The sequence below is a fragment of the Erythrolamprus reginae genome, chromosome 3, assembly GCF_031021105.1.
Source record: "Erythrolamprus reginae isolate rEryReg1 chromosome 3, rEryReg1.hap1, whole genome shotgun sequence".
NCBI lineage: Eukaryota > Metazoa > Chordata > Lepidosauria > Squamata > Dipsadidae > Erythrolamprus > Erythrolamprus reginae.
In genome coordinates this window covers 47,925,568-47,948,435 of record NC_091952.1, presented here as the reverse complement: position 1 = coordinate 47,948,435, position 22,868 = coordinate 47,925,568, and the positions used below count along the sequence as shown (strand labels likewise).

The 22,868-nt window shown below is 37.1% G+C and overlaps 1 protein-coding gene across 1 annotated transcript in view; it reads left to right on the top strand.

The window, feature by feature from the left end:
* GNAI3 (G protein subunit alpha i3) overlaps positions 1 to 22,868 on the top strand; it is a 41,163-nt gene that overhangs the window by 15,331 nt on the left and 2,964 nt on the right. The window contains exons 2-6 of the mRNA XM_070745124.1: positions 11,217 to 11,259; positions 13,584 to 13,725; positions 15,070 to 15,227; positions 20,177 to 20,305; positions 22,655 to 22,784. Coding sequence (XP_070601225.1) covers positions 11,217 to 11,259; positions 13,584 to 13,725; positions 15,070 to 15,227; positions 20,177 to 20,305; positions 22,655 to 22,784 — 602 coding nt within the window. The remainder of the gene's footprint in view (positions 1 to 11,216; positions 11,260 to 13,583; positions 13,726 to 15,069; positions 15,228 to 20,176; positions 20,306 to 22,654; positions 22,785 to 22,868) is intronic.

The window sequence follows — 22,868 nt, the reverse complement described above, 5'->3', positions numbered from 1 at the left end:
TTGCTTAATGACCATTGCAAAAAATGGTGAAATGTTGAAAAATCAGATCCAGTCATATGATACCTCAACATATGTCCTGGATGACTTACAACCATAATTTCAGGCTCAATTGAGTTGCAAGTTGAAGATTACCTGTAGAATTACCTGAAGATAAGATTCTACCCAACTTTTTGACAAACCTGTAGAACTGTTCTCAAAGAACTCTGCCTTGGTCCTCTTAATGAAATTAATACTTCCCTGGAATGTTGAAAGAATATTGTTTCTTTAAGGCTGTCAATGAAGGAGCTAATGCTACTCATTTTTCAGCAGAATTCCTTGATACAATTGAGCTCCTACCATATAAACAGGAATTGGAGATAGGCTCTCCCATCATTTTAATAAGGAACTTTTTCTTAATATTAGATTTGTGCCTATATATATTGTTTTATCGTTTATTGTGAGCCGCCCCGAGTCTTCGGAGAAGGGCGGCATACAAATCTAATAAATTATTATTATTAATAATTATAACTTGGGTCTTCCAAGGTTTTGCAATGGAATCTGGATGATCATGAAATAATTTCATAAGTATCATGTTATAGCAAAGGTAAACATCAGTGCACTCAAGAATGACACTGTTATGATTCCAAGAATTATGCTTAATTTATCAGAAGGTGAGGATGCCATCCTTCAGCGATGCTTTGCTCTCACTATACATACAATGTATGGAGAATGAAGTTTTCTTCTTTAATTTTAAGCCAAAACAATAGCAATCCACTCATAGTTAGTTTCTCTGTTTGTTTATTTATTTATTTATTTATTTGTTTGTTTATTTATTTATTTATTAATTAGTTGGACTTGTATGCCGCCCCTCTCCGAAGACTCGTAAGGAGTCTTTAGTTTAGTAAGGAACTACAGCTCAAAGGATGACCCAATGGGTTACGCATTGTCTAGTATGCCACTAAATCTGCTAAGGACTCTTGATGGTTTATAAGAATGCAACTAATTAAGCATCAGTAGTAATACAGCAATGTAAGCCTATTAAACCACTGAAAACATAATCCTCAGAAATAATAATAATGATCTGTTGGAGCCATCATCAAAATGTAATCCAATAAGAATAACTACAGCAGATGATAATAATAGCAATAGCAACTTATGGCAAGTTAAGTAGTTACCAGTGGTCCTCCAGAAGTACTCAGTCCTGCATCTATCAGAATCCTGTTAAAGAAGTAGCAATTCTAATTTTGTGGTAGAGGGTAACATTTATAAATCAGGGCTACAATCAAACAGTGCTTCTAGGCCTACTCCATTTCAGAATCAATATCTGTCTCCTAGGAGAGGTTATTTCCAGTTGGAGAAGGTAATCTTGTATGTATCTTGTAGAAAATGGGGGGCGAATAATTTGAGGGTGTCAGGTTTTCTATCCTATTCTAGGTACTGGATTTAAGGTTGACAAAAATAAAGCAAATGTTTCAATATATGTTACAGTTTTGAAGCTGTCTTTTAAGGTTGTTACACAATACCAAATGTAGCTTACTTTATAGTTATAAATTTCAGACAATATAAAATGGCTGATTGATGTAATTCTCAATACAGCTTTTATTATTTGGCTGATAGCTTCACTGGATAATGATCACTGCTGCTTTCTATGTTATGAAAATAGCTTGACAGAATTTTTAAGAAATATATAATTGAAAAAATCAATCTTCCTGGAGTAACCAAGAAAAATATTAAAAGTGATATTAGTAAACAGAAATACAATGCTCCCTTCACTAGAAAAATGTGTTTGGGAATATTTTATGATTATACAGTACTGCTGTCACAGTCTTTGTTCTGTATGTTGGTTGCAGAATTGTTCTCCCCAGAAATACTGTAGAGAGAAAATAAACTTCTCAATGCATACTTTGATCACTTGGTGCTTTTTGTTGTGAAGGTTATTCTGGAAGAAATTACATCAGTTCATCTTTTAACTCATATAAAGACAACATATTTCCCCACAAACAATAACCCTGCCCATATTACACTGACAACTACTAAATGTAAAATTAACTTTGTCCTTGGGTGCGTTTAAATGAATGGCTTCCATTTGGTGTAATGAATAGCTTTAAAAACTGTGGCACTTCATTAACATTGGCTAATATAAAAGCCAATGTTCACTCTTTTGATGTAGGCCTTGGAATCTTGTCAATTTTCCTGACAAAGTGAGAAAACACTGCACGTCAGCTAACTAGAATGGTTCTCCGCAACAGTGTTTTTCCTGGAAGGCTGCAATAATGGAACAAAAGAACAATAGACATGTTGTCCAATGCAGAGAAGAACATACTGAGGAGAAGAATAGAGGAAGGGCAACCGTAACATTCCCTGGATTTTTTTGTTTTGTGATTTTCCTATTACATAAAGTGCCCGGATATCTGAGATCAGTTGTTTTGATCTACCTCCTTCACTGAATGTTTGTAATATTTAAGTTCTCTCTCTTGTTGACTATACTTTGAAGAAACCCTACAATCCATTGACCAGTTGAGCCAGAGTATTTTTCAGTCAAAATAAATTCCAGTCAAAATAAATCTGCCCATTTCTGTTTTTCTGTCTGAATTTTGCAAGTGACAATATAATATATAATATGGTATGTTGTGTGTATGTTTTTTAATTATGGGTTTTTTAGTTTTTTAAATATTAGATTTGTATTTACATTGCGTTCACTATTGTTGTGAGCCGCCCCGAGTCTACGGAGAGGGGCGGCATACAAATATAATTAATTAATTAATAAACAAACAAACAAACAAACAAACAAACAAACAAACAAACATGTATCTTGTAGAAAATGGGGGCCAAATAATTTGAGGGTGTCAGGTTTTCCATCCTATTCTAGGTACTGGATTTAAGGTTGACAAAAATAAAGCAAATGTTTCAGTTTTGATGCTGTCTTTTAAGGTTGTTACACAATACCAAATGTAGCTTACTTTATAGTTATAAATTTCAAACACTATAAAACGGCTGATTGATGTAATTCTCAATACAGCTTTTATTATTTGGCTGATAGCTTCACTGGATAATGATCACTGCAGCTTTCTATGTTATGAAAATAGCTTGACAGAATTTTTAAGAAATATATAATTGAAAAAATCAATCTTACTGGAGTAACCAAGAAAAATATTAAAAGTGATATTAGTAAACAGAAATACAATGCTCCCTTCGCTAGAAAAATGTGTTTGGGAATATTTTATGATTATACAAACTAAGAACAACTGCAACACTTAAATACACATAGGACTAATATATAATATTAACAAGCGACAATAATATTATATATATCACAACAAGCAACAATAGTTTGTTTGTTTGTTTGTTTATTTATTTATTTATTATATTTGTATGCCGCCCCTCTTATTGTCGCTTGTTGTGATATATATAATATTATTGTCGCTTGTTAATATTATATATTAGTCCTATGTGTATTTAAGTGTTGCAGTTGTTCTTAGTTTGTCAGTTTGTTCATCAGCAAGATAACTTTCCTAAAAACAAAACTGAGCAGGACCAAATTTAGTGTAGTAAGAGAAGCCAGCAAAAGTAAGTTTGAACTTAATTAATTGAGCTGGAGCCTGCATAGAAACGCCATTTCCCCAGTCCACCTTATGGGAGAGGCAGTTGGCAACAATGTCAAATACTGCTGTCTATTCCATTCTAAGCTCCCATCCTATCCTAGTAGTGTGGTCTAGATTAGAATATTCAACCTGCCCTATGCTTCTTCTATGCAGAAACTCACACATATATGCACAAAGGAATTGCATGTACACCTGCCTTTTACATACACATATGCACTCCACACCTGGGCAACATTTATACACGCAGCTTGATTAGTCCCTGTAAAAAAAACACGTCCAATCAGGTATGTAGGATTTGTAAAGAAGCCAGAAGCTTTGCACTGTACACGTTGCCTACCTTGTTTTTCTCTCCAAGCCAACATAATATTGGAAACAAATTCTATAAAGGGGCTCAGAATCTGACAGAATATTAATTAATCAGAAGCTGAACAAATTTGATACCCAGAAGAAGAGGAAAGGTTGAGTTCAAAGCTGGCCCAGATCCATCTGAAATGAACATTTGCTGCTCATTGAGAGATAATTTATTCCTTTTCTTTTTGCAGTGGAACTTAACACAGTGTTTCCCAACCTTGGCAACTTGAAGATATTTGGCCTTCAACTCCCAGAATTCCCCAGCCAGCATTTGCTGGCTGGGGAATTCTGGGAGTTGAAGTCCAAATATCGCCAAGGTTGGGAAACGCTGACTTAACAAACAGTACAAGAACTGCATATTTTAAGTTCATCTGGAGTGATGTAACTTTAGCTGCTATAGTATTTCAGTAAGAGAGTGGAAAAGTGGCAGCTTGAGATAAATAATTTAACTTTTTCCCTGTCCGCTGTTTTTTCTCTGTTTTATTTTCCCCATGTAACGTCCTGGTTTCATTCTGGAAAATTGCATTGGAAAATTTGAATGGTTGAAGGACTTTTGTTAGTTGTGCCCTGTTTCTTTGATGCAGGGAGTCCAGTCCTACCATCTTCAAATTCTGTATGGCACAAGAGTGGTGCTTGCTTGCATCTTTTTTCATCTGACAATGCTTTATATAGATAATTCCTTACTTAGACCACAAAATTTTAGCCCAAAATTTCCATTGCTAAGCCAGACAGTTTTACGTGAATTTTGCCCCATTTTATGAGCGAGCTCGCCACAGTTATTAAATGAATCACTGCCATTGTTAAGTTAGTAATAGGATAATTCTTTGTCAAGTGGACCAGGTGAAATCAAAGCCTTATTTGAAAAGAAACCATCCCAAAAACAACATATATGATAGAAAAAAATGTGCTCTTTATAATGAAGATGATTGAAGATGATGAAACAGAGCTCTCGTTTTCTCACTTTCAATCAGCTTCATTTTTATTTCATTAGAAAGAGCATGTTTTTTCTATCATATGTTTATTATTTATTTATTTATTTATTATTTGGATTTGTATGCCGCCCCTCTCTGAAGACTCGTTGTTTTTGTGATGGTTTCTTTTCAAATAAGGCTGCAAAAATCAGCCTTAGTTAAATGGACACCTGGTCCACTTGACAAAGAATGACCCAATTTACAGTTATTAAGTGAATCTGTTTCCCCATTTGCTTGTCAGAAGATCACAAAAGGTGACCCTGAAATACTGCAAATGTTATAAATACATGCCAGTTGCTAAGCATCTGAATTTTGATCACGTGGTTATGGGGATGCTGCAGTGGTCTTACGTATGGAAAATAGTCATAAATCACTTTTTTTCAGTGCCATTGTAACTTCAAACAGACCCTGAATAAATGGCTGTAAGTAAGGACTACCTCTGTGTACAGATAGTCCTTGACTTAATGACCATTCATTTAATGATGGCCCAGAATTATAACAGCCTTGGAATGGCTGTCACAAATTGATATACCACCAACCCATTAACACATGATAGCAATCTGGATGCTTGGCAGTCTGTTCACATGAATGGTTGCCACAATCCTGTGATCGCCATTGGCAGCCGTCTCTGCTGCCTCCTGCAATGAAGATTCCCTTCTGGTAGGCAGCCCTTTGTGTCGACTTGGCATGGAGCCCTTTGAGAGTGAAAGGCTGCCTGCTGGAAGACAAGAACTCCTCCAGCAGGCTGCAGAAATGATGGACAGATGATGAAGATCTCAGCTCTGTTCCTGCAACCCTTCAGAGGGATTCCCTTCCACATGCAGAGGTGAGCTGGTCAGCAAGTGGCTCCTTTGCTCTGTCGGTTTAATAGAACAGTGTTTCCCAACCTTGGCAACTTGAAGATATTTGGACTTCAACTCCCAGAAATCCCCAGCCAGCATTTGCTGGCTGGGGAATTCTGGGAATTGAAGTTCAAATATCTTCAAGTTGCCAAGGTTGGGAAACACTGTAATAGAACATGAAGCAGCTAAAGTGGTCTGGGATTCTAGAATTAAAACAGAGAAGCCCCTGCTGCGTAACGCACCAGACCTAACAATTATCAGTTATAAAGAGTCTGGATGGTGGACCTGGAGACATCAGAATAGAAGGAAGAAATTGGAGAAGATAACAAAATATAAAGACTCACAAATAAAAATAGAACGACCAGTAAAAGTAAGTAAAGTTCATCCCAATAGTCACAGACGCCTTGGGAGCCACCACAAAACAACTATAATACCATTTGAACACCATCGGTATCACTCCATTCCAAAAGTGTTACTTGGAGCAGCTTGTATCCTACAGTGATTCCTCTAACACTGGAACATCTGCCTCGCTATCCCATGTCATTGGGAAAGGCTCCATAGGTGGATAAAAATGCCAAATGCGATCTGAATAGCTGCATCACTGAATTAGAATAATATTTTAACATGACTCTGTTAACATGATTAATTTCCCATAGTGTACTTCATTGATAATAACTTTAAGTTAAAATTAGTTTTTATTTTAATTTATCTATCATTTCTTGATGATGTACTACTTCCAGCACAGGTAAAACTGTTCAGAAAAAGTTCTATTATTCTTATAATTAATTGAAGACCTCACATTTGAGGTATTTTTAGTTGGCTTATGCTGTCCATGGCTTTTGAATTTAATTGTGATATTGATAGCTTAGTATTTTTTATTGTTCTTAACTGATTATGTGGCAACACAATTTCCTGGTAAATATACTCTGTTTTGCTTTTGATTTCAGTCTGCTACTTACTATTTTAAGCAGTATATTATTCCCGCTTAGAAGTTCAGAAGCATCACAGCTGATAATCTATCCCAAAACAAAAGATTATAATGATGAAATACATGCAAACTCTAATCCCCCCCCCCCCCCCCAGTCCAGGACTGGCTTTACATGGTTTGTATAACACACTTAGAGACAACCTTTTTTTCCCCTCTGGGAAAATGTAATTGATAGATTATAACTCCCAGGAGATTCTAATGTATGTAAACAAGTAGCAATATTTGGTTAAAATACTGCATAGCATGCATTCAGTATTGCATATTTTCAGAATTAATATCTTCATGTGTTTTATATTGCATATAATTCCTTCTTTTACATCAGTATATTGAGTTTAAAGTTTATATTTTAAACTTACAATTCAAGATGCACAATTTACATCAGTATATGCAGATTTGGGTGGGTGGGTACGGGTACACTATAATGATCTCTCCCTTTGCTCAAATAGTAGGGTGTTAGGAACCCTGCTGCAGTGGGAAGAATTGCATAATAAGATAACACAAGAGCTAGAAAGCTAAGCTACTCTATACTTTCTGCTTCATTCCGCTTCTAGTTCATAGCTGTAATAAATGCAATCCTGTGCAATAATAATAACTTCGAGAACTTATACGCTGCATGACACTTTGTTCATCCTCTTATTTGGGAATTGAAGAGGGGGAGACGACTATTTCTGAATAGACATGTATAGGATTGTCCTGTGAGGGTTTTGAGGGAAGCCTACTTTGCAAAGCTGTGCATTCATAATTCAGTATATTAAATGTGTGTGTGTGTGTGTGTGTGTGTGTTATATATGAAACATATATCGGTCATTCTTTGTCAAGTAGACCAGGTGAAATTGAAGCCTTATTTGAAAAGAAACCATCATAAAAACAACATATATGGACTATATGACGTATTAGAACATAAGACATGCCTAGATTTCGAAGAGGAAAAGAAGAAATAATAATTTTGGGCCTCTATCTGTCCTGTTTTTGCAAAAAAAAAAAACCCAGGCCCAGTTTTGGCCTCCTAAACCCTTCATGCATTCCATTGGCAAAAACGGGATGCACTGGAGGGGGGATCAGGAGTCCAAAAACAGGACCATATTCAGTTTATAAGATGCACAGGCATTTCCACCCATTGAGGGGGGGGGGGTGAATCTTATAGTCCGAAAAGTACGGTAGAGAAAGTAAATAATGAATCTAGCTACAAGTAGTCCTCAGATTATGATGACAGTTGAACTGGGATTGCCATCACTAAGTGATCTGGCCATAGAACAATGTCACTTGATTGCATTGGTTAGTAATAGCATCCCAGACAGTCCTGATTGATAATCCGAAGACTCGTGGAAGAAGTTGAAGTGGAAAAGGTGGGAGTCCCAAGTAAGGGTATAGTCATCAGTCATACTGATTATCAAGGTAGATGTCAGACAAGGTACAAATTACTGGATAAAGGGGTTGAATCAATTTCTAATACAGTCATACCTCGTCCTACAAACGCCTCGTCATACAAACTTTTTGAGATACAAACCCGGGGTTTAAGATTTTTTGCCTCTTCTTACAAACTATTTTCACCTTACAAACCCTCGCCGCCTCTGGGATGCCCTGTCTCTGGACTTCCGTTGCCAGCGAAGCATTCATTTTTTGCACTGCTGGGATTCCCCTGAGGCTCCCCTCCATGGGAAACCTCACCTCCAGACTTCCGTGTTTTTGTGATGCTGCAGGGGAATCCCAGCAGCGCAAAAACGTGAGCTTCGCTGGCAATGGAAGTCCAGATGTGGGGTTTCCCAGCAAGGGGAGCCTCAGTGAAATTGCAGCATCGCAAAAACACAGAGGTCTGGAGGTGGGGTTTTGAGGACTTCGGTGTTTTTGGGATGCTGCGATTTCATTGATGCTTCCTTGGCTGGGAAACCCCATCTCTGGACTTCCGTTGCCAGTGAAGCGCTCGTTTTTGCGATGCTGGGATTCCCCTGCAGGATCGCAAAAACACAGAAGTCCGGAGGTGTGGTTTCCCATGGAGGAGAGCCTCAGGGGAATCCCAGCAGCGCAAAAACAGGCGCTTCGGCTGGCAAAAGGGTGAATTTTGGGCTTGCACGCGTTAATCGCTTTTCCATTGATTCCTATGGGAAACATTGTTTCGTCTTACAAACTTTTCACCTTAAGAACCTCATCCCAGAACCAATTAAGTTTGTAAGACAAGGTATCACTGTATTTGAAATTTATATAGATACATAGTGTAGACTCCAGTTAGAAAGTTAAATAGATCTTTGTGATAAGTTTTATCCCAGGTGAATTTACTCTGTGAATATTGCAATAGCAATAGAATTTAGATTTATATACCGCTTCACAGTGCTTTACAGCCCTTTCTAAGCAGTTTATGGAGAGTAAGCATCTTGCCCCCAACAATTTGGGTCCTCATTTTAGCAACCTTGGAAGGATGGAAGACTGAGTCAACCTTGCTTAAACCTTGCATATCCCCTTCTTAAGTCAAACTTGCATTAAAAAAAGTCTAGTTACAAAGATGTATATTGTTATGTGTGTATACACTCTGGTACTTGGAACACATCCGCTCATAAATACGCAATGTAAAAAATACATGGTGGTACAATTTAAGTACAAGTTATGAAAGTTTATGAGTATACACGTACAGCATATATATACTTAGGTATATAAGTATATTTAAGTAAATCTAAGAGGAAGTAGAGAAAGTGATCAACAACAGAAGTATCGTCAGTTGCAGAATAGAAGGTGATTTTTCTTCTGTTGATTCAGATCAGAAGTAAATTATCCCCCACCACTTATTTGCGTTTCATACGTGTGTTATACAGCTTGAGAGTCTGAAAACCCACAGCTAATTTGACACATAAAGAACTTAATGTAAGAAATAATTGTTAGATCTGACAACTTATTTAGGGATTTGGATCTCCAGTTCTCTCTCTTTGGCAGTGAGATATGCAAACTGTTTGGCAGTTTTTTTATTTAAACTTGATTTAAAACATGATTATTCCAGTAGAAAATGCTAACATTTTGTGTGTGTATATGATGAATTACGTAGCTATTAGGGTTGTACAAAACTTAAATGAGGCTTCATTCCATGAAGATTTGATCACATCATTCCAGATTCACAAATCAAAGTGGAGACCCACTTTAATGATGAATTGTGTCAGGTGATTATAAAGTGCTTTGCAAATTTTATTACTGTATTCTTCTTCTGCATTGGTACAGACCATATTAGGTGGTGCAATTTCACTTCCATATATTAGCAGTGTTTTGTTATATATATAAAGTGATACCTCATCTTACGAATCCTTTGTCATGTGAACTTTTTGAGATACGAACCCGGGGTTTAAGATTTTTTTGCCTCTTCTTCCAAAGTATTTTCACCTTATGAACCCGCTGCCGCCGCTGGGATGCCCCAACTCCGAACTTTCGTTGCCAGCCGAAGCGCCCGTTTTCATGCTGGTGGGATTCCCCTGAGGCTCCCCTCCATGGAAAACCCCACCTCCGGACTTCCATTGCCAGCCGAAGCGCCCGTTTTCGCACTGGTGGGATTCCCCTGCAGCATCGCAAAATCCGGAGGTGGGGTTTCCAATGGAGGGGAGCCTCAGGGGAATCCCACCAGCGCAAAAATGGGTGCTTTGGCTGGCAAAAGGGATGAATTTTGGGCTCGCATTAATAGCTTTTCCATTGATTCCTATGGGAAACATTGTTCACATTTACTTTTTCACCTTACAAACCTCGTCCTGGAACCAATTAAGTTCATAAGACAAGGTATCACTGTATTTGCATTTCACAAAATTTGAATAAAAATAGATTTTGCCTTTGACTGAAATCATATCCTCTCAGATTTTCCTGTTTTTATCTAGTCTTAAGCATAAAACGTATCAGGAAAGACTTAATGAACTCAATCTGTATAGTCTGGAAGACAGAAGGAAAAGAGGGGACATGATCGAAACATTTAAATATATTAAAGGGTTAAATAAGGTCCAGGAGGGAAGTGTTTTTAATAGGAAAGTGAACACAAGGACAAGGGGACACAATCTGAAGTTAGTTGGGGGAAAGATCAAAAGCAACATGAGAAAATATTATTTTACTGAAAGAGTAGTAGATCCTTGGAACAAACTTCCAGCAGACGTGGTAGATAAATCCACAGTAACTGAATTTAAACATGCCTGGGATAAACATATATCCATCCTAAGATAAAATACAGAAAATAGTATAAGGGCAGACTAGATGGACCATGAGGTCTTTTTCTGCCGTCAGACTTCTATGTTTCTATGTTTCTATGTTTCTAGTCAGGACTCATTCACATAAGTCTAATGACTATATAGTAGGAAAATAAGTAGAACTCTTCAGCTTAAACTCTCAGTAGATTACTTATGATTGTTCCTTAAGGGGCGTGGTTGCTTAAATTATGTCTAGTGCTTTGGTGCTTCTAGCTCCATTGACTAGTAGGACAAAAATTATTTTTGCTCAAAATAATCCTAGTTTTTCTTTGTCCTTTTAGGTGCTGGAGAATCTGGTAAAAGTACCATAGTGAAGCAGATGAAGTAAGTAAAATATGCAATATATTATATTGAAACAATTCATTTGAATTGAAGCACAGTGCCTACATATGAAAGAACCAATTTTTCCATTATGTGCACCTGAACTATTAGGAATACAGTATAAAAAATGCCTATTGGGATCTCACTGGATTGGGTGAGAAAACAAAAGGTACTTCACTATTGCATAGCATGTACCAGATAATTCTAGTTGGCTCATGGCCTTAATCTTTCAGACGTCATATGAATTGAATCAGAAAAAAGCTACCCTAACTAAAATCAAACTATTTTATTTTGTATTTATTTGCATGCCGCCCCTCTCCGAGGACTCGGGGAGGCTCACAGCATGTACAGAAAAACAAAAACCAATAATAGCAATCCAATTAATACATTTAAAAAACAGTCTTTAAAATTCTAATTAAAAAAATGTATTGCATTTATTTGTAAGACTTATATATCGGACTCCCAATGATTTTGTGCTGTTCACAGGCGGAGAGAGGGAGGGAGGGACGGAAGGAAAGAAGGAAGGAAAAGAAGCATAAGAACAGACAATAATAAAGGAGAAAATATTGCAAATATAACTAGAGCGGGACAGAAATGAAAAAGAAACAGATCCACACAACCTAAGTGGGCTTATCCTCACCAAAGGCTTGTGTGAAAAGCCAGATCTTCAAGACCTTTCAAAATACAAGAGTGTAATAATTGGGGGTGGGGATGGAGGTCAGATGCTATAGAGAAGATATATTTCAGGGGTCCTGATAAATGGTATTATATCAAAAGAACTTGAATTGCGCTAAGCCTTTGATCAAATGGGCTGGGCAGATACTATAGTAGATAGACAGTCCCTCATACTCTACCATGTAATGCAAAGGTTTAAATGTCATTATTTTATTTGACCATGCTCCAAGAAGCCTATGAGAGATCTAGAGGGTTATTGTGGATGCTGTTAAAGTCCCTGATGAAGACGATGTCTTCAGAGGGGCTAAGAGCAACCCAGCCGTGTGGGATCACTCACGAACGCGAATCCTAGAAAGAAGACTTGGACACATTCTCTCTCTGGGTGAAGTGACACAGTATAGAGTTGTGTACTTCTTTTTATTTGGGAGCATGAGCAAAATGGGGATAATTACACGTACATGTCAAGTGATACACAAACATCCAATAGCATAACTTCAAACATGACATATCTTTGAGTTCTTCCTTTCCCACAAACCAATTTCCTAGAAACTTTTCCTTTGAGTAAATGTTTCTCACACCTAATTTCTCTGAAGCCTTCTGCCTTATCACAACCAATCTCCTTAATCACCCTCTCGTCCTGTGTTTGCTTCAGGCAATGTAAATCTCCCCCTTTGATCGTATAACGTCCTGTCTGGAGTGATGTAAACTTGTTTATCAGTGAGATGTTTATTGAGCCCTTTTGTTTCCCTGTTGTAATTTACCAGGAATACAGACTAGGCAAGTTAGTACCATCCTATCCTGGCTTATAATAGAATCAGCGTAAGCAGAGCATTTTTATGCTATAGGTCCAGATATATATAATATGATATAATCCTATTCTAACATTTTTATGCTATACTGCAACAGGTTATTTCCTCTTACATATCCATATAACAATCTTCTCCAACCTGGTATTCTTGTTGTCATTTCTAGGCAGCATGCTAGTAAGGGTAGTTGAAACTGCATGGTCAAAAACACATGCCATATGGCTATCCCATGAGATGTAGATTAAGATCTTCAAAAATGACTGTCATAATCACTTTCATGGCGAATTCATGGCGAAATGGACGTTTCCTAGAGATAGTCTTCAGCTTAGAACCACAATTGAATCTGGAGTTTTAGTTGTAAGCCATTGTGGCCATAAATTGAGTCACTTCATGATTGGATTCAATTCAGTGCCTGTTTTTATAATGGCCATTGCAAGTCACCATAGTAATTAAGCAAATCAAGTGATGGTAAGTGAATCATTGCTTCCTCTGGTTTTTATATGTTATAATTGTTCTTATTTACATGCTTTATCATGTTTTAAGCCACTCACTGCCACCTCAACATCAAGAGGTGAGTGGCATATAAGATAGACAGACAGACAGACAGACAGATTCAATCAATCAATCAATCAATCAATCAATCACAGGATCATAAGTCTAAATCCAATTTATCCAATTGCCAAGCATCCAAAATGCAAATCAAATGACTACAGGGATGGTCATTACTTTGAGAATTGTGATAAGTAGATTGTTTTGGGTACATCATAACTTTTAACATTTATTAAATGTCAAGTCATAAGTCAAGGACTATCTGTACTCCATGCTTACTTCCCTGTCTTTCTGTAGAATCATTCATGAGGATGGCTACTCAGAGGAAGAATGCAAGCAGTATAAAGTAGTTGTCTACAGCAATACAATTCAATCGATCATTGCAATAATAAGAGCAATGGGAAGACTAAAGATTGACTTTGGAGAAGTTGCCAGAGCTGTGAGTATAGATAAAAACCAAAAAAAATCCACCCCAGTTTTGGCAGGCACTTGACACACAGAAATTGAGGATAATATGCTTGGAAAATTTAGTTGCAGTTATTATAATTTTCTTGGGAGAAATGAGGATATTGTACAATGTGATTATGCACCATGAAATTTTTGACAAGTGTTGAAAGGAAATAAGACCTTTTCATTATTGTCCCCATGTAATGAATGTTTTATGCTTGGAAACTTAATACCTACTTTCTTGTAGGTGTTAGGTAAATTTTTAATTTCTTTGCATATTTTAAATTAACTTTTTAATGTATTCTGTTGTGTTTCTTAATCTACTGTTTTAATTGTCCATATATTACTATGTTATATAAGCTACTTATAATATTAGTTATATAATTTCTGGCAATTTGCCTTTCTGCACATTGGCAAGAAAACACACTCCAGAAATATTGAATCAGTTTTCGTAAAAGTCAGGTTTTCTTTTTGAGGTTTTACGACACTGATACGTTGTGACAATTTTGTTCTTACTAGTAACTTGAATGACATTGCTTGCCAGGAGTTGGATAAAACTATAGTTCAGAGATCTTCAAACTTGGCCACTTTAAGACTTGTGGACTTCAACTCCCAGAATTCAACGAAGTCCACAAGTCTTAAAGTTGCCAAGTTTGGGGACCCCTGTCCAGTTAAACCATTTTTCTTGGTGGTTCAAATCCTGTTATATAAAATTTATGCCTCGAATAGTGAGTTCTCCAGTATTGCTTGGTTATTCCCATGGGAAGTTTTACGAGAATAAGGGAAATAAATACAGTGTTCCCTCGATTTTCGCGGGTTCGAACTTCGCGAAACGTCTATACCACGGTTTTTCAAAAATATTAATTAAAAAATACTTCGTGGTTTTTTCCTCTATACCACGGTTTTTCCCGCCCGATGACGTCATATGTCATTGCCAAACTTTAGTCTGCCTTTAAAAAACATTTTTTAAAATAAACTTTAATAAATAAACATGGTGAGTAATAATCTAAATGGTTGCTAAGGGAATGGGAAATTGTAATTTAGGGGTTTAAAGTGTTAAGGGAAGGCTTGTGACACTGCTCATAGCCAAAAATAGTGTATTTACTTCCGCATCTCTACTTCGTGGAAATTCGACTTTCGCGGGCGGTCTCGGAACGCATCCCCCGTGAAAATCGAGGGAACACTGTAAAGGGAAAGAAATAAAAATCATTTTTGTTAGATAGTAGGTAATATTTCCAATAATTTTATATTTTTCCTAAAAAGTCCTTCTGATGCTGGTAGTTCCGCAACGTATTATGCCATTGAATATCAGCATTTAAGCTGTTTTCTTTTGCAGGATGATGCCCGCCAGTTGTTTGTACTGGCTGGAAGTGCAGAGGAAGGAGTTATGACTCCTGAGTTAGCAGGAGTGATTAAACGGCTATGGCGAGATCCTGGAGTTCAAGCATGTTTCACCAGATCAAGAGAATACCAGCTTAATGATTCCGCATCCTAGTAAGAACACCTTCTAATCGATTTTAAGTAGCTGAATTCATCGCCTCATGCTCTTAATATATTACAAATATTTTTTTATAATCTGAAAACTACTATTTATTTTGCAGAATTACCATGACATGAAGGAATACCTCTAAAGAATTGTTGTGGTATTTCTCGACAGGCTATGGGAAATCTCTCTATGTGAGGATATAAAAATGCATTTGAGGAAAATGGTTTAATAAATGGAGTGGATGGAGGCTTGGCTTTGAAGATCCTCTGGATTGTGTTTAGTTGACCAAAGCAAGTTCTGTGGGTCACATGAAGGGGCTGAACGGTCAAGTCTAACAACATTCACTCTTAACGTCTGCTATAAAGGACATTGGGAAATCTGCTCTTTAATTGCAATTTTGGAATCTTTCTGTTGGAACTGAAATGCACAAGAGAACAAAGTGATACTCATTCTTCCCTCTTCCTCATGCTAAACTTGTCATCTTCCATACTGCCCATCATCCTATTGTCTTGACCGAAATGGGGGAAATCCACAGTAAGGTACCATGTTTACATAGGAGAAGTGTTTATGTTTACGCCATGATAATTGTATTGCTAAGATACCCGAAGGCAATTTTAATTATTTTGTCATTGGAGAAGCATTTCTAAGCAACGGTTTAAAATTCATAAAAATCAGAGTTGGGTTCCTTCCGGTTCGGAATGGCTCACCCAAACCCGGTGATGTCACGATGACATCATGGAACTGATTCAGTCAGTGCCAGTCTGTGGATACCGCCATCTTTTTTGGGGGGGGGTGTTCTGGTTTTTTTTCCCCTTCTGCACATGCACAGAAGCTAAATTTCCCGCACTGTGCATGTAGCTGCCATTTTCTTTTTGGCTTTTGGGAGGAGGGGGGGATTTTTTTGCTACCGTGCATGCGTGTGCAATGCGCATACACCCACGAGGCGAGGGGGAAGCGAACCAGCAGTGAGGTAAGTTAAACCCCACCTCTGATAAAAATAGAACAAGAATAAGAAGCTATGTTAAAAAATGAACCAAGCTAACATAGTTGGTGGTTAAAGATTATTGTGAACTGCCCAAAATTCCCTCCCCCAGTGGATGAAAACATTCCCCCTCCCTCTTTAATTTCCAAGGGATCCTTTTGATGGAGGGAAAGGGCTGGAAGAAAGGAGGAATCCATCAAGCTTAAAAGATCTTCTATTTGTATCTAACTATAATCCTGCAGTATCGCTACCTCTTTTATTTATTCATTTATTTATTCATTCATTTAGTTAGAAGAGAGAACTCCTATGAAGTGGTATGGAACTGATTAGGATCATTAGGAATCTTTTGAGTTTCACAATGCTGTACAGTATTCCTTTTTGAAGTTGCTGAAGTTGATCTAGGCCAGGGGTGGGCAAAGTTGGCTCTTCTGTGACATGTGGACAAGTTACTGTCAAACAGTTATAAGTGGGAGGAGATGGGTGATAGGAACAATGAGAAGACGAATAGTAATGTAGCCTTAGTGAATATTTTGACAGTGGTAAGGGAATTATTTGTTCGGCGTTCAGGAAAAAAACTGTTCTGATGTCTAGTTGTCTTGGTGTGCAATGCTCTATAGTGTTCTTTTGAGGGTAGGAGTTGAAACAGTTTATGTCCAGGATGCGAGGGGTCAGTAAAGTCTGTATCGGTCTTGTTGGGTTGCAGAACCAAACCAGACAGTTATAGAGATGCAGATACAGACTCAGTAATTCCTCTGTAATTCCTCTGTAGAACTGTATCAGCAGCTCCTTGGGCAGTTTGAGCTTCCTGATCTGGTGCAGAAAGAACAATATTTGTTGTACTTTTTTGATGATGTTTTTTATGTTAGGTGACCATTTTAGATCTTGAGATAGGATAGAACCTAGAAATTTGAAGGTCTCTACTGTTGATACTGTGTTGTCTAATATTGTAAGATGGTTTCTCCTAAAGTCTATAACCATTTCTATGGTTTTTAGTGTTTTCAATTCCAGATTGTTCCAGTCGCTCCACGAGGCTAGTTATTCAACCTCCCATCTTCATGCGGTTTCATGGTTGTCTCGAATAAGACCAGTCACTGTTGTATCATTTGCAAACTTCAGTAGTTTAAGATTGCAAATTGAAAGTTTAACATAAAGATTTCCAAACTTTGCAGGACCGTAGTAATCAATTATAATGTACAACTTCCGTCATGAATGAAACCAATAATTACACTGATATTATTGACTTAGATTTTATTAATACAAGTCACCAAGTGGGTCATCATTTGTTTGCGGTGATCATCAAGCAAATCACTTGGTTATTAAGCAAATCCATTGAATTTTAACAATTGAAGATCTATGATCTCTGGTCAGGCAGAGATCTGTTCATTATTTAAGGCATCTTTGGAATGATCTGTAAACTTTGGAGTCTTTGTAAATGATCCTTATATTACTACCCAATGCTCATATATCTGATATTTACACTGTTTTTATTTTACATTTTCTAAGAAATTCATATGTCAAATACAATCCTAAAAGTTAGGAATATAACTGTAATACTGGCTATGATTTGGGTCATGTTCGAGACTTCTTAAAACTTCCTAAATAAATTGTGGTTTTGTGAGGTTTTAAGAAAGGATTTTTTTTTCATCTTTTGTGTTGTTAAACACTGCATTGCACCCAACTCTTGATTTCTCTCAAATGTCTTTCATCAACTCAACTCAGGCAGTGGTACTTAATTCAAGCTGTGTATAGTGTTAATAGTAGGAGATTGGCAGGATTGCATTTTCAGTTTGTGCCTGTTCCTTCTTCCCTTTGCTCGCTCAGATAAAAGTAACAGTCCATTCTTTCTGCACTACATTTCTTATATAACTTGTATCTATTTGTGGATAAATGAATAAAGATTCACCATCTCATATGTACGAATTTAAGAAAAATAGAACCAGAAGAGAAAGTAGGAAAAAACTGAAAAAACATCACAAGGGTAAACTGGAAGCATATCAACAATATAGAGGAACATACTGAACATTTAGATAGAAAAGAATACTATTCTTATGTACTGTTTGTTACAACAAAGACTTTCCCACTGAACATTGGAGTGGCTCTTTTTGTAAGTTAATATGGGGACAGTTAAACAACAGGAAAAAGTATACTACAGTGGAACCCCGACATAAGAGCTGCTCTACTTAAGAGCAACTCGAGATAAGAGCTGGGAGGGGAGAGATATTTTTGTTCTACTTACAAGCCCAAATTCGAGGTACAAGCGCCAAGGAGCTGTCTCCTGAAGTCAAACGCTAACTTCCGCGTTCGGCTTCAGGAGACAGCTGCGAAGCGGCGCGCGTGTTTTAAAAGGTTGCAGCCGGCCTGGGGGGCTCGGGGGGGGGTGCTTGCAGCTTTCTTTCTTGCTCTTTTTCTTTCTCTCTTTTACCTTCCCTTCCTCTATTTCTTCTTTTCTTTCTCCTTCCCACCTTCTTCCCTCCCTCCCTCCCTTCACTCATTCCTCTCTTACTCTCCCCTTTCATAAGTTTCCTTGCTTCCTTCCTCTGTTCCTGTCCCTTCCCTCTTTCCTTCCTTCCTTCCCACCCTCCGTCCATTCATTCACCCATTCCTCTCTTGATCGCTTAAAGCCGGTCCCTGGTGCAAAAAGGGTTGGGGACCTCTGTCCTACAGGATTGGGTGGCAGAGAAGTTGAACATATGTAAATTTAAAAGTTTAAGAAAGTTTACAAGTTAAGTGAAAGAAACTTCATTATTCATTTATATGTACATGTACATTTCTTCATTAAAAACATGTCTTTCTGCATAATTTAGACTAACTTTATGAGTTTTTTGAGGGCTGGAACCAATTAAAATTATTTACATTAATTCCTATGGGGAAAAGTCGTTCGAGATAAGAGCTGCTCGACTTAAGAGCCCAGGTCCGGAACGAATTAAACTCGTATCTCGAGGTACCACTGTACTATAATTGTTTTTTGTATGGCGTCATGAATGTAGAAACATAGAAACATAGAAGATTGACGGCAGAAAAAGACCTCATGGTCCATCTAGTCTGCCCTTATACTATTTCCTGTATTTTATCTTAGGATGGATATATGTTTATCCCAGGCATGTTTAAATTCAGTTACTGTGGATTTACCAACCACATCTACTGGAAGTTTGTTCCAAGCATCTACTACTCTTTCAGTAAAATAATATTTTCTCACGTTACCGTTAATGTACCTGTTTTAAAAAGTAGAAAGATTTTTTTTTTGTATTTAACTTATAAATAGGCAACCAACAGGCATAGAAATCCTGTTACACTACAACTCCCATTGCCCATGTTGCTTGGAGTAATGAGAGTTGGAATCCAACAACAGCTAGAGCTAACTGATTCTCTCTGATCTAAATAATAATAAAATTGATACAAGGAGTACTAGACCCTAATTTCTTTAAAAATAGAGAACTATAGTATGGCATCTGGGAAATATTGGATTAGAAATTGTTGAGAATATTCGTAGCTTAGATTGTAGGTTTTTGGCAGTCTTTGGAGAGGGGCAGCATACAAATCTAATAAATAATAATAATAATAATAATAATAATAATAATAATAATAATAATAATAATAATAATTATTATTATTATTATTATTATTATTATTATTATTATTATTATTATTATTATTATTATCTGTTCTCCAAGCTTGCTGTTTAGCTCCTGGACATTTCATTATCAAACTAGCTATCATCTTCAGTAGGGTTTTATTGGGTGAAGTATTGGAAGTATTGGACTCCCGATTTATAAAGCAGTTCTCAGTAAGAACCTAAAATATGACCATTGATTCTAGACCATTTGAACTAAGCTATAGCTTAACATAGAATTGAAGAACGTATTCTGTATTGCACCAGCTACAATTTCAGTACTCAATTAGAGGATCAGTTTGCAAAATGTTCCTGAATATTTTCTTCCTTTTTTTGGTCCCCTCCTTATTCCCATTCTTCTTTAGCTACCTAAATGATTTGGACAGAATATCCCAGCAGAGCTATATTCCAACCCAGCAAGATGTTCTACGAACCAGAGTGAAAACAACAGGCATTGTAGAAACGCATTTCACCTTCAAGGACTTGTACTTCAAGTAAGTGGCATTAAGAGCTGCAGGCTGCCATGTTGTGTATACTCTTAAATCACAATTTCTTGATGTAAAACTTAGCACTCTTCACTTCTGGTACAGTTTTTGACTTTGGCTCACATGATGTAGTGTCTTTCCGATTCTTTTGCTAGTGATTCTTGATACAGTCCACTTTTTTATTTTCATTGTTTCATTCCTTTCAGCTGCTTTTATGTTGGGATCACAAACACAGGTACCGAATCCTTGCTTTACAGGAGCATGTATACTAATGGTATACCAGCTTCTGTTTTATATTGTTGATTGGAAGTGTAAAATATAAAAGCCCCACATAGAGACTTTATAATTTGCCATGCCTTTATTTTCTGGTGTTGCAGTGGGAGTTGAAATTAACATGGCTCTCTGAACAATGCATGGCTTTCTCAGCAAAACAACAGACATAGCATTAACCAGTCAATAGTACAGAACATTGGCAAGGAGCATGCATAATTGTTTAAATGCTTATCATTAATAGCGCTTGATGTAGAATGGGGCTGTGTTATTTTCCACTGTGATATACCTAATTATGTCATGACTGGATGACATATTAACCATTTACCTCCATGTAGTTTGCCACCTCGTCTCCTGATTGATCCCTATAGGACTTGTGTTGTTCTCTTTTCGTATACTTTCAAACATCTTGGCTCTGCTACTACTGTATCTGATTTGTAAACAACAGCAAAATGCAGAATGAATGAGAACAGCCAGAAATTCAGATTATTCCTGGTGCACAATGCCATCATGCTTCATGATGGGAATAGAAACCTTTGCTTGCACAGTTTCATGGCGCTCTAAAGTGTTATATGTAGTCTATGAATCAAATAATGAAACTGTAAGGCACACTCACTTGTTAGTGTTATTTAGTTAGACCTTTCCCACCATCATCTTTTCATGCCAGCTTAAAGTTATATTGAAAGAGTTCTCCATCATTCACTACATTTACCTTACTGATTATAATTTTAAAGCTGTAATAAAGTCTAAGTAAACCGAAAGAAATTACGTTTGGGAAAGATAGCTTTTGGGCTATTGGAAATTGTATAGGAAGTCCTTGGCTTATAACCATTTCTTTAACGACTGTTTGAATTATGGCAGCACTGAAAAAAGTGACTTATCGTCACATGACCATTGCAACATCCCTACAGTTATGTCATCCAAATTTGGTTGCTTGGCTACTGGCACTATTTACAATGGTTCCAGTGTCTCAGTTCCATTGACGACATTCCCAGGGGGGCTTCGGACAAGCAAAGTCAATGGGAGAAGCTGGGTTCACTTAATAACTGCACGCTTCACTTAACAACAGTGGCAAAAAAAAAGATGGTAAAAATGGGCTTGGCTGAGTTAACAACTGCATCACTCCGCAGTGGTGCCAGCTGTGATCGTAAGTCAAGGACTCCCTGTACATAAGTCAGTGGTGGAAAAATCACTGTTGGCTGAGCCTCTGCTACCCTTGTGTACCCCTTGTGTATAATGAGATAATAATCTTGAACGAGACAGAGTTAATGTAATAAAGGAACTGAAAACAACATAAATACAGCATAATGTGTGTACTGCGTAATCTCTTCAGCCTGTTCCACTGAAAAAATACCAACGCCCTTAGGTTATATATTTTTTCTCTTTTTCTAATGAGGGGCAATTTCTTTTGGCATAATCTATCTCAGGTGAAAGCCCCCTGTGTGGTTTTTTTCCTAGTTATTTCACAGTGTCCAGCTCTGCAATGTCAAATGGTAAAGAAATGCAAGTCAGTATTGTTTTTTTGCTACTAGCTGTTTGCTGGTTCTGCCCCCAACACATATTACAAAAGCCTGAGCCTAGAGCAAAAAGGGCCTAAAGGGGTACGGTTTGTATCAGAGCTTTTTAGAATGACATAATTATGTTATTTCCTTCATCCTATTTTTATATCATAGCTCCCTCCCTTTATAGCACTTTAAAAAAAAATACTGATTCATCATTTGATGATAAATCTCAGCCTTGGGGTTGTTGTTTCTTTTTTGCTAGGTGCCCCAAACATATAACTCTGGATAGTATACCACAAAGTATAAACACAGCAAAAATAGCATCAAAATAAGCAATGCTTACAAGTAATGCTTACAAGTAATGCATACAAACAGATTCAGACAGAAGTTATTAAAAGCTGTAAAATAATATTACAGCGGTGGATATTTTAATGAACTTTAGCATCTAGATCTCAGGGCTGGCAAAGTCATTTACAGCTTATTAAAGAATCCCTTGTTGTGCATGTGTATCTGTGTGATAACTAAACAGATGGATTTAGTTTTCGTTTTGCTAAAATGAATCTTCAAGTCCTTATTTTTCTGCCAGGATGTTTGACGTTGGTGGTCAGCGTTCAGAACGTAAGAAATGGATCCATTGCTTTGAAGGAGTAACAGCAATTATATTCTGTGTAGCTCTCAGCGATTATGACCTTGTCCTTGCTGAGGATGAAGAAATGGTATGTTGCTGTGGTTTTAACATTCTAAATAATGTGGACTGCGACAGACATTCACCTTAAACTTTGCATAATATAGTTTAATCA